At 36.0% G+C, this 13010-nt stretch overlaps 1 protein-coding gene and 1 pseudogene across 1 annotated transcript in view; one reads left to right on the forward strand and one right to left on the reverse strand.

Moving 5' to 3' along the window:
• Positions 1 to 267: 267 nt before the first annotated feature.
• LOC110308522 (zinc finger protein 91-like) overlaps positions 268 to 13010 on the reverse strand; it is a 21097-nt gene continuing 8354 nt past the window's right edge. The window contains exons 3-4 of the mRNA XM_021180967.2: positions 6685 to 6780; positions 268 to 4366 (exon numbers count right to left, since the gene is read on the reverse strand). Coding sequence (XP_021036626.1) covers positions 2478 to 4366; positions 6685 to 6780 — 1985 coding nt within the window. The 3' untranslated portion in view covers positions 268 to 2477. The remainder of the gene's footprint in view (positions 4367 to 6684; positions 6781 to 13010) is intronic.
• LOC110308416 overlaps positions 11329 to 13010 on the forward strand; it is a 2083-nt pseudogene continuing 401 nt past the window's right edge.

Here is a 13010-nt window from a genome sequence, read left to right on the forward strand (position 1 = left end):
GATTCAGTAAACTTATTGAATATTAAGATGTACTTTATTAAACAGATGGGAACAAGTAAAAAATGACTTAAACTGTGTTGAAAACACATGACGCAAGACAATGTATACACATATAGAAACTCTGGGATTAAATTTTCAAAGTAATATTTGAAAACCATTAAATAACATTAAGATTTTTTTGTTTTTGTTTTTCAAGACAGGGTTTTTCTGTGTGGCCCTGGATGTCCTGGAACTCACTCTGTAGACCAGGCTGGCCTAGAACTCAGAAATCTGCCTGCCTCTGCCTCCCAAGTGCTGGGATTAAAGGCGTGCACCACCATGCCCGGCTACATTAAGATATTCTTAAAAGCACATAGATATCCAAATGATGTTTTGTGGACTTTGACAAAATAATAGATAATGTATGATTTCCCCACTTAGATGAAAATCAGCATCAAGAGACATAAAGCCAGTATCCATGACATTTTGTAGAACTTTCCAAATGGTCAAGTGTGTGTGTAATGTGTATGAGTGTGCATGTGGGGGTAAGTGTGTGTACTTTGTAGCTGTCTTTTTCAGGAAATGGTGTGGTTAAGTTTTCTATGGACTGCCAACTATTCCAAAATTAACTTTTACTCCATCAATTACTCTTTCTTCTTTCAGCCTGTGAGTCAACTAGCCAGTTTCTACCACCCATCACTGATAAGCCGAGTGACAACCAAATTAAGAGTGAAAAGCAAAAATTAAAAACTAAATAATAAAAAAAAATTTATTCAATGTAACCACACTGGGAAAAGAGAAAAGGTGATACAATTACTTCCTAGTTCATCTTCAGAATCCTAACACAATGTGGTATTATATAGATAATATAATAATATATTTACATGTAACACATATAATCAATATAAAAATAAATATAATAAAATACAATAAATAAAAGGCAAAAGAGACACACAACTAAGCAGTCCAACCAAGGCATGGTATACCGCCCACCACAGTCAAAGCCCCATGCTTCTCCTTCAAGATCAAGATTAGTCTTTCTAGCAAAGCTATTATACAAACTAAGTCTTTTTCCAAAAGGCTTGACTCTCCTATGGATGCCCCAGGGCTTTTTTTTTCTCCCAGCAGGATCTTAGAGAAATTCTATTTTCTTGAGGGCCACTGTAGCAATAGCTTGAAGGAAAAAGTAAAGGACAGTGTTTCTATGAGAACATATCAATTCCCGCCCGTCAGGCCAGGTATAGTTACAAGCATGAACATGCACATGGTGCTTCAAATATTCTCTTAATTCCTAATGTTTATTTGATTATAAATGTAGAATATTTCAGACAATGTAGTAAATATCAAATTCGAATGGGGTTTATAGGTCAAAGAGTGGTGCACTAACACACACACACACACACACACACACACAATGACTATATAGCCAGCAGCCATGCTACTATTCTCAAATGTGTGTGTGTGTGTGTGTGTATGATAAATAGTAATACAATTCAAGATTCAGAAAGCTAGGACATAATTACCCACCTAAAACTACTTAATTCCTAGTATCACAAGAAGGGGATGAACAAATATATAACATATTTGAGTAATATCCTCCAAATATTTTGATAGACACTGGCATCTGGGATACAATGATCACTTATTCAAATAATTCTCAGCAGTATACATCTGAAACCTGTCATCTACCTCCTTTAGTAAGGTGGAATATTTTAATGTCTATGATAGAATAATGTTATCCAATAAAAAAATATATGAACCATTCAAATTTATTTTAAAATGTTACGTTTCACACACAACCTTTATTTTATATCCACTCTATTGTCTCTGAAGAAAAAGAACTATACTAAAATCAATTAGAAACTAGTCATGTTCTTTTGACAGACTTGAGAATTGTGTTCACTTCTGTTTTCAAGCATGAATATGTAAATGTACATAGTATCTAAGGTTTCATTAATAAATTCTTATCCTTACTGAGCTGTGTGTATAATTCTGGTGTCTACAATGATTTATTTCTATTACATAATGTCTCATAACTTATAAGCAATATTTACTTCATTTTTACATCATCCCATATATTTATGAGATTTGTCACCTATAGTAACTCAGATCTGTTAAGATCTGAGGTATGCGCTTTACTACAGCCTATGTGTACACATCTTCCAGAAGAATTACTTTACCCACACATACTGGACAGAGTCCCTTCCAAAGTCAATCAATGGAGAAGATTTCTATGAAGCATGAGTTCACTGATGAGGAGTGAACAGTCAGTAAAAGCCTTGACACATCATTGACACGTGTAGGCTTCCTCAGTATATATTCTCTGCTATCAGTAAGACATGAAGAGTTGAGAAAGTTGCAACACTATTTGAACTTGTAGGCTTTCTTTCATGCATGATTTTTTACACTGTATATGTATAGAATACTTATTAGTCACCTTTCTCGTTTCTACAGCTTTTCATTATCATGAATTTTTGGAGATAAGCACTGAACTATTACTAAAGGCCCTGCCAAATTCCTTGAATTTCTAGGGTTTCAATTCCAATGTGAATTCGTTGATGTCGAATAAGGCTTGAGCTATTATTAAAAGCTTTACTACATTCTTTGCATGCATAGGGCTTCTCTCCAGTATGAATCCTTTGATGTTTAATTAGGGCTGAATGATTATTAAATGCTTTATCACATTCCTTGCATTTATAAGGTTTTTCTCCCGTATGAATTCTCTGGTGTTGAGCAAAGGTTGAATAAATGCTAAAAGCTTTGCCACATTCTTCACATGTGTATGGTTTCTCACCAGTATGGATCCTCTGATGCTTCCTCAGGTATGAAGAACAGATAAATGCCTGGCCACACTCTTCACATTTGTAGGGTTTTTCCCCAGTATGAATTCTTTGGTGTAAAATAAGACATGAAGATTTAGCAAAGGCTTTCCCACATTCTTTGCATGTGTAGGGTTTCTCTCCAGTATGAAGTCTCTGATGATACTTAAAATATGACGAACATCTAAAGGCCTTGCCACATTCTTTGCATTTGTATGGTTTCTCTCCAGTGTGAATTCTTTGGTGTACAAGAAGGCTTGAAGAGTTAACAAAAGCTTTGCCACATTCTTTGCATGTGTAGGGCTTCTCTCCAGTATGAAATCTCTGATGATTCCTAAGGTATGAAGATGACCTAAAGGTTTTGTCACATTCTTTGCATGTGTAGGATTTTCCCCCAGTATGAAATCTCTGATGATACTTAAGGTATGAAGAACAGCTAAATGTTTTACCACATTCTTTGCATTCATAGAGTTTCTCAATAGCATGAATCTTCTGATGCTTATGTAGGTAGGAAGAACAGATGAACGTCTGGCCACACTCTTCACATTTATAAGGTTTCTCTCCACTGTGAATTCTTCCATGTTGGTTAAGGTGAGATGAACAGTTAAAGGCTTTGCCACATTCTTTGCATTTGTAGGGTTTCTCTCCAGTATGAATTCTCTGGTGTTGAGAGAGAGATGAGCGAAAAATAAAAGCCTTGCCACACTCTGCACATTTATAGGGTTTTTCTCCAGTATGAATCTTTTGGTGCCGAGAAAGGGCTGAGCAATTATAAAAGGCTTTGCCACACTCTTCACATTTATAGGGCTTCTCTCCACTGTGAATTCTTTGGTGCTGAGTGAGGGCTGAACAGTTATTAAAGGCTTTGCCACATTCCTCACATATGTAGCGTTTCTCCCCAGTGTGAATTCTACGGTGTTGGTTAAGACTTGAAGAACAGTTAAAAGCTTTGCTGCATTCTTTACATTTATAGGGTTTCTTTCCAGTATGTATAATTCGGTGTTGTTTAAGATGTGAAGAACAGTTAAAGGCTTTGCCACATTCTTCACATTTGTAGGGTTTTTCTCCAGTGTGAATTCTCTGATGCTGAGAAAGTGATGTGGGAAAATTAAAGGTCTTGCCACATTCTGCACACTTGTAAGGTCTTTCTCCAGTGTGAATTCTTTGGTGTCGTGTACGGGCTGAGCAATTGTTAAAGGCTTTGCCGCACTCTTCACACTTGTATGGTCTCTCTCCTGTATGAATTCTTTGGTGCTGCGTAAGAGCTGAAGAATTATTAAAGGCTTTGCCACATTCACATTTGTAGGGTTTCTCCCCAGTGTGAATTCTATGGTGTTGGTTAAGGCTTGAAGAACACGTAAAAGCTTTGCCACATTCTTTACATTTGTAGGGTTTCTCTCCAGTATGAGTTCTATGGTGTTTATACAGTGTTGACCGAACATTAAAGGACTTGCCACATTCATCACACTTGTAATGTTTTGCTCCAGGATGAATTTTATGTTGTTGAATAAGAAGTGAGTTCCAAGGAAAGGTATTGCCACATTCTTTAAATTTAAAAGGTTTTATTCCTGTTGAGTAAAGTTGGACATATCAGTAAAAGATTAACCATATAGCTATAATTATAAAGTTTATCTTCCATACAGATACTTACATCCCAAGAAACAGTTCTGATACAGTTCTAAGTGTACTTTACCCTCATATTTATAGGAAAATAGACTTGGTTCCATAATTGTATTTATTGCAGCATCAGTCAAAAACTAGATAATACATGAAATAACGCAAACTTCCACTCACAACAGTAGAACATTACTCCATTTTAAAATGTAAAAGTAATTACTTTAAAGACAGGAAAATGGCTCTGGGGATAAAGGTGTTGATTCCCAGGGACTCACATGGTTGAAGAAACAAACTGAATCCTACAGGTTGTCTTCTGTACTCCATATATGAAGTCCTTAGTAGACACACACATATACACACACATTTTAGGTAAACAATAATGAAATATTTATCATAAGGACAACTCTAGAGGGAATACTACATGAAATAAACCCATTATATATGACAAATATCTGATTAGAAATACATCAAAATTCTAAAATAGAAAACCTTATAGAACACAGATTTCAATGGTGGCTAGATGTGATGGGCCAAAAAATACACAATTATTTTCCTAAGAATATGTTTGTTTTGAAGGCTAAATTATGTTTTGAAAGATTTGTGGCATACAATTTGAATGTATTGAATAATGCCCAAAGATTGAAGACAGTAAGTTTCATGTTGCATGTTTTTTATCTTAAAAAAAAAAGATGTTGCTGAATGAGTTTTAAAATTTCAAGTTTACCTTTAAATCACAGAAGTTTTAGTACAGGGAACGTATTTATCAATTGTTTATGAAATGATAACTTCTAGAAATATTCATTTAGCATGATAAAATAACTATTAAGTAACCAATGGGAAAAAATACATGTACCATGAAAACATAGAACTAATATTCAATATATAAAAATAAGCATCAATTTTATTGGAACTAGTCACATATCTTGTAGACATTTTATTATCTTACACTGTCCTAAAGAGCCTAAAACCTCTCATCCAACTGTTACGGGCTGGAGAGATGGCTCAGTGGTTAAGAGCAATGACTGTTCTTCCAAAGGTCCTGAGTTCAAATCCCAGCAACCACATGGTGGCTCACAACCATCTATAATGAGATCTGACTCCCTCTTCTGGAGTGTCTGAAGACAGCTACAGTGTATTACATATAATAAATAAATTAATTAAAAAATAAATAAGAGTTAGATCTAAGACTATTAGCAAGAGACATGAGGGAGGCCTATACAAAAATAAACCACAGAAAATGGAATTGCAAATTAAGGAAAATTCTGAACGAATACTGGTGAGCTAGTAAAAATACTCTTGTACCTGTGTATAAGTTTTTGCTATCACATATAAAATAATGCATCATAAGTCACTGGCAATCAGTGTGTAGCAGAAAAATGCACAGAAATACATTATAATAATTCATAGAGGAATAATTCATAGAGTCTGGTAAGAACTTTAATTACTGAGCATGTAAATGTAATTAGAAAAACTTATTTGTAGTGATACTGTTCTATGAAGCCTTGACAAATAGGTCATTATAACTGTGTACAAGTTTCTGAGGCTTAGGAAACAATGTTAAGTCCATAACGATCTCTACTCTAACCCACAAAAGGGCACTCTACAGTCACTGTGCATGCATGCAGACATCACTGAAGAGCAAGGAGACCTACCAATGACTTCTCATGTTTATAAGCTTTGGTTTTGCAAACCTGGTTCCTTGATTTAAAACAGTTGGTTAAATCAAATTTGCTACAGCCAATTATTGGGAGGGACGAGAAGGAGGTGGGTTCTGAGTGACCTGGGAGGGATTAGAGGGAGGTGGGTTTTGAGTGACCTGGTTGGAGGGGAAACCAGAAAAACCATGAGGAGGGAAAGATGGAGAAGGGAGAGAAAGTTGCCATGGGTTAGGTGAGTCATGAAAATGTGGCCCTGAGGGTTGGCCAATTGGGTTAAGAGTAGCCAAAATAAAACACAGTAAGTAATAACTTGGGGTTATAAATAGGAAAGTAGATTCTAATAACATGGAGGGTAGATATCTACCCAAGTCTTGTGATTTTTAAGGCTTACTGTAAATATAAAGGTTATGTGTCTTTTATCTGGGAACTAAATGATCAAGGTGGGGTAGAAATCCCTGATAGGGATTAAAAATTTCTACAATAGATAATAAGTGGAGCATTCTAAAACACCATTCTCCCTGAAAATGATCCCCTAATCCATCCAGACTTTGATGCCTGCCTCTCTGTAGCATCTCTGAACCTCTCCATTGATTCACTCATTCCCACATTACCTGGGTGTGCTGCTACTGTTGCAGCTTCCTTCACATTCCAGGGTTCTCTTCTTTGCTCCAGAAATGTGACCAAGTACGGCTTAGAGAAAGCAAGACCTATTAGAAGGAAAGGCAAACGTGATGACTGCATGTTGTTCTTTAGGACTGACATGTGTATATTACTATTGTGTTTATAAGGAAAAAGAAAATAGAATAAAAGGTGGCAGTAAATAACTTTTTAAAATGTTTCCTTATAGATATATCTAATATTTGTAGCTTTACCTCGAGAGGGAAAAAAAAACAGAGCTGAGGGATCAAATATTTTGCTTTAAGATGCATTCTCCACATTTGATGTCTCTCAGTTTCTAAAATTCCAAGCAGAAGTAAGGAGTCACACTACCAAAACAATAAAGTTAAAAACACAGTAAGAACTATGACTAATTCATCTGCTGCACACAGGACTCCCACTAAGTTTTCCTTAACAGCAAGAATTTGACTGTGTGAAAGGTATCAGAAGGATTTCCTTTTATAGTTTATGGGATAATTTAAGAAATATTACTTTAGTTCTTTTTTAAAGTTTGGCAAAATTATTAAATAGTCCATGTGCACAAGGGCTTTTTGAAACTGGAGGTTTGCTTTGTTTTAATTATTACCTCAATTTTTTTTTGTTTGAGGGAGATCTGCTTAAATTATCTCTCTCACATTGCCCTAGTTTTGTTAGTACATATTATCCTGATATCAAAACCAGATAAAGACACAAAGAAAGAAAGAAAGAAAGAAAGAAAGAAAGAAAGAAAGAAAGAAAGAAAATAGCAACCCAATAACTCTGATGAACATAGATAAAAATGTTCTCAATACATGTAAAAACACATCCTAGTGGTCACCATCAGCTGGACATCATCCCTTACAGGCAGTGATAGTTCAACATGTGTGAATCAACAGAATAATTAACTACATAAACAAATTCAAGGACAAAAATTACATAATAATCCCAATAAATACTGCTATTTGCAGAGAATTTTATTCTAAATATAAAAGACCTCAAGGACTCTACCAGAAAACAAGTAGAATTGGAAACTACTTTCAGGTCAATAAAAGTTTTCAGGATATAAAAGTGTCTTCCTAGCTACTAAAACCAAACATACTGAGAAAGAAAGAAAAATTGACTATCTACATGTATAAGTGTGAAAGTAAATCCAAACAGACTAAGGATCTCAATGCAAGACTAGAAACTTTGAAAGTGCCTGAGAAAAAAGGGAGGGCTCTTCAATACAGGAATAAATAAGGGCTTTCTGAACAGGACTCTGATCACTGAAGAAGTAAGAGCAACAACTAAAGAGCTGGACCTTAGGATTGTAAAAAAGAAAAGACCCCCCTGAACAGCAAAGAAAAACTGTTAATTACATGAAAAGGCAGGCTAAGGGACGGCAGAAGATATTCAGAAGCTATATATCTGACGTGAAATATCATGAGTAACATATCTCAAAAAGTAAATACCAAGAAATCAACACAATCAAATAATAGGCTCTGAAACTGAACAGATCTCAGAAGAAAATAAACAAGTGGCTGATTTTTTTTAAGTGTTTGTTATCCTTAATTATCATAGAAAAGGTAGATTAAAACTACTCTGAGATGGTATCTCACCCTAATTGAAAAGTCTATCATCAAGAGACCAAATGACAAATTTTGGCAAGTATGTACAGGAAGAACACACTGTAAAGTGAGGGTGGGGCTGTAAATTGCTGTGTTCAGTGAGGAAATCAGGGCGGAGGATTCTCAAAAACCTGAACCTAAAACATCCACAACTACCATATGACCCAGCTATGTCACTCTTGGATATATATACTCAAAAGAGTCCATCTCCTACTACAGAGATACTTGCATATCTATGTCATTGCTGCTCTGTACAAAATAGCTAGGAAATTAAAGCAGCTTACATGTCCACAGAATGATGAGTAGATAACAAAAATGTCTTAATTATACACACCCAATGGAATTTTATTCATATAAAGGGAAAAATGAAATGTGCAATTTGCAGGAAAATGGATGAATAAGATAAATGAAAGCCAGAAGGAAAAATATCTAACATTCTCTCTCAAGTGTGGATCTTAGCTTTGGGTTTCAGATTTCTGAGTCTGCTTTAAAGTACCTGGAGAGAACTGGAAGGTAGAGAGGGGCCATTGGAGAGGGAATACATAAACAAAAAGTAACGGTACAATATAAATACTATTACAGCCAGGCAGTTCTGGGAGTAGAAAGATTTAAGTGGAGATGTGTAGGGGAATTTCCCCTAATTATCTGATTGGCTAATAAAGATGTCAAGAAGCCAATCGCTGGGTGAAAATGAGTTGGGCCTTCCAGCCCATGAGAAGAGGAGGGGTGGGGAGACACAGGAGGAAGGAATGCCTTTTGGTGGTGAGGTGGAGAGCATGAGGTGTACCAAGGTATTGTAGGTCAGGGTATTGTCAGACCCAGTGGTGGCTTCTGTCACTGGAAGAATTTCCAACATAGAATCCCTGATAGATTTAGGACAACAGATTCCATACCCAGCAGTTATGTCACTCTGTTGATTTTCAATATGAAGTTTGTCTGGTGTTTTCTACTCTCAACAATTCAACATTAGTGGACTCAATTCCCCAATAAAAAGATACAGGCTAACAGAACAGATGTGAAAACAGGATCCATCATTTTGCTATATACAAGAAACACATCTCAGCATCCAAGATAGATACTACCTCAGAGTAAAGGGCTGGAAAAAGTTTTTTTTTCAGACAAATGTACCCAAGAAGCAAGCTACAGTAGCCATTCTAATATCTAATAAAATAGACTTTCAACCAAAATTAAAGAGATAGGGAAGGAGATTTCATGCTCATCAAAGAAAAAGTCCATGAAAATGACAACTCAATTCTGAATGTATAAACACCTATGCCCCAAATGGAAGAGCACCCGCATTTGTAAAAGATACATTTCTAAAGCTTAAATCAACATCAAACCCCACACATCAATAATGGGAGACTTCAAGATCAAGTTTTACCAATTGACAGGTCATCCACACAGAAAGTAAACAGAAATAATGACACTAACAGATGTTATGAATCAAATGGACCTAATAGATATCTACAGAACATTTCATCCAAACAAAAATTCCTTCTTCTCAGTACCTCATGGAACCTTCTCCAAAACTGACCATACAAAGCAAGTCTCAACAAATACAAGAAAATTAAAATAAAAACCCTGTATCTTATCAGAACACCATGGATTAAAGTTGGACTTCAACACCAACAAAAACAACAGAAAGCCTACGAACTCTTGGAAACTGAACAACTCCCTACTCAATGACCACTGGGTCTCAAAATAAATAAAGCAGGAAATTAAAGACTGTGCAGAATTCTATGAAAATGAAAGCACAACATTCCTCAAACTTATGGGATACTATAAAAGGAATGCTATAAGAGGAAAGTTCATAGCACTAAGAGCCTTCATAAAGAAATCAGTAACATATTAGCAACTTAACAGCACAAGTGAAAGCTCTAGAGCAACAACAACAACAAAAAAGCAAACACATACAACACAGGAAATAAACTCCTAGCAGAAATATAAAATGAAATAAACACAAAAAGAAAAGTACAAAAAATAAAATCAATATACCCAGAATTAGTTCTTCAAGAAGATCAACAAGACAGACAAGCCCTTAGTCAAACTAACTAAAAGGCAGAGACAGAGACAGAGACAGAGACAGAGACAGAGAGAGAGAGAGAGATTACTATATTAACAAAATCAGAAATGAGAAAGGGGGACATAACAACAGATACCAAGAAAATCCAAAGAATCATTAGGTCTTAACTTAAAAAACCTGTACTTCATAAAACTAGAAATCAAGATCAGGTAAACAATTTAAGTAAAGCTATATCCCCTAAGGATATAGAAGCAGTTGTTAAAAGTCTCCAAAAAACAAAACCAAACAAACAAACAACAAACAAAAAACTAAAGCCATATGGTACATAGGCAGAATTCTGTGAGACATTCAAAGAAGTGCTAATTCAACACACCTCAAACTATTCCACAAAATAGAAACAGGAGGTACATTGGCAAACTCATTTTATGAAGCCACAGTTACCCTGATATCTAAACCATAGTAAGATTCAACCAAGAAGGAAAATTGCAGAACAATTCAGACCTTATGAGCATTGAGATAAAAATACTCAATAAAACACTAGCAAATCAAATCCAAGAACATATCACAAACATCATCTACGAAGATCAAATAGACTTTATCCCGGAGATTCAAGGACCATTCAATATCTTAAGATTTGTCAACATAATCCAACCTACAAACTGAAAGAAAAAAATCCACATGACCATCTCATTACATGCTGAAAATGCCTTTAACAAAAATCCAACACCCTTTCATGATAAAAGTCTGGAGAGATCAGAGATACAGGGCGCATACCTAACCACAGTATAGGCAATGTACAGCAAGCCAAAAGCTAACATCAAATGAAATGGAGAGAAACAAAGCAATTCTAATAAAATCAGGGAAAAGACAAAGCTGTCCACTTTCTCTATACCTAGTCAGTGGGGTACTTGAAGTTCTAATGAGAATAATAAAGCAACTAACAGAGATGACTTGAAGCCTTTGAAGAAAGAAATTGAAGATATCACAAGATGGGGAAACATTTCCCATGTTCACAGGTAGGATTAACACAGTAAAAATGGCCATCTTGCAAAAAGCAATCTACAGATTCAACACAATTCTCATCAAAATTCCAACATAATTCTTTACAGGCCTTGAAAGAACAATTCTGAACTCCATATGGAAAGCCAAAAAACTCAGGATAACTAAAACAATCCTATACAATAAGAGAACTTCTAGAGGTATCACCATCTGTGATTTCAAGATGTACTGCAAAGCAATAGTAATAAAAACCACATGATATTGGCATAAAGACTCACAGGTTGATCAATGTGTGGAAAATAGCATTGAATTGAAGACCTAGAAATAAACCCACACACCTATGGACATTTGAGTTTGACAAAGAAGCCAAAACTATACAATGGAAAGAAGAAAGCATCTTCAACAAATGGTGCTGGTCTAACTGGATGTCTGCATGTAAAGGAATGCAAAAGATCCATATCTACCACCCTACACAAAACTCAAGTCCCATTGGATCAAGAACACCAACATAAAACCAGATATACTAAGTCTGATAGAAGAGAAGGTGGGGAATAGTCTTGAACACATTGGTACAATGTGTTCTGTACAATGTGTTCTGTAAATATAAAGACATCATCAATAGGACAAAATGGTACCCTATAGAATGAGAAAAGATCTTTGCCAATCCTACTTCCAAGAGAGAGATTATATCCAAATATATAAAGAACTCCAGAAACTCAAAATCAAAAAACCAAATAACCCAATTAAAAAATGGGGTACAGATCTAAACAATTCTCAACAGACGAATTTCTAATGGCAGAGAAGCACTTAAAGAAATGTTCAACACCCTTGCTCATCAGGGAAATGAAAATCAAAATGTCTCTCTAACTCATCTGTCAGAATGGCTAAGATAAAAAACTCAAGTGCCAGCACATGCTGGGGAGGATGTGGAGCAAGGAGAACACTCCTCCATTGCTGGTTCAAAGTAGTACAACCACTTTGGAAATCAATTTGGCACTTTCTCAGAAAATTGTCAATAGTTTTACCTCTAGGTGCAGCTATGCCACTCCTGGGCATACACTTAAAAGATGCCCCACCATACTACAAGGACACTTGCTCAACTATGCCCATAGCAGCTTTATTTGTAAAAGACAGAAGCTGGAAACAATCTAGATGCCCTTCAACAGAAGAATGGATATAGAAAATGTGGTACAATTACATAATGGAATATAACTCAGCTTTTTAAAGTAATGACATCATGAAATAGATGGAACTAGAAGCAGTTATCCTGAATGAGGTAGCACAGATCCAGAAAGACAAACAGGATATTACTTGTGGATATTAGCTACAAAGTACTGGGTAACCATGCTATAGTTCGACATCACTCTGAAGGGGCGCACAGACATTGTGAAGGGCCCCAGGGGAACTCTGTGGAGGGACTTCAATCACATCAACGTGGAGCTGAGTCTTCTTGGAAAGAAAAAGAAAAGGCTCCGGGTTGACAAATGGTGGAGAAACAGAAAGGAACTGGCCATGGTCATAACCATCTGCAGTCATGTTCAGAACATGATCAAGGGTGTTACGCTGGGCTTCCGTTACAAGATGAGGTCTGTGTATGCTCACTTTCCTGTGGAAAGCCGTGCAGCGTGCAGCGAGCAATCGCTGTGGAGAGCCGTGCGCGTGCCGTGAGCAA

Source organism: Mus caroli, chromosome 13 (genome assembly GCF_900094665.2).
Source record: "Mus caroli chromosome 13, CAROLI_EIJ_v1.1, whole genome shotgun sequence".
Taxonomy (NCBI): domain Eukaryota; kingdom Metazoa; phylum Chordata; class Mammalia; order Rodentia; family Muridae; genus Mus; species Mus caroli.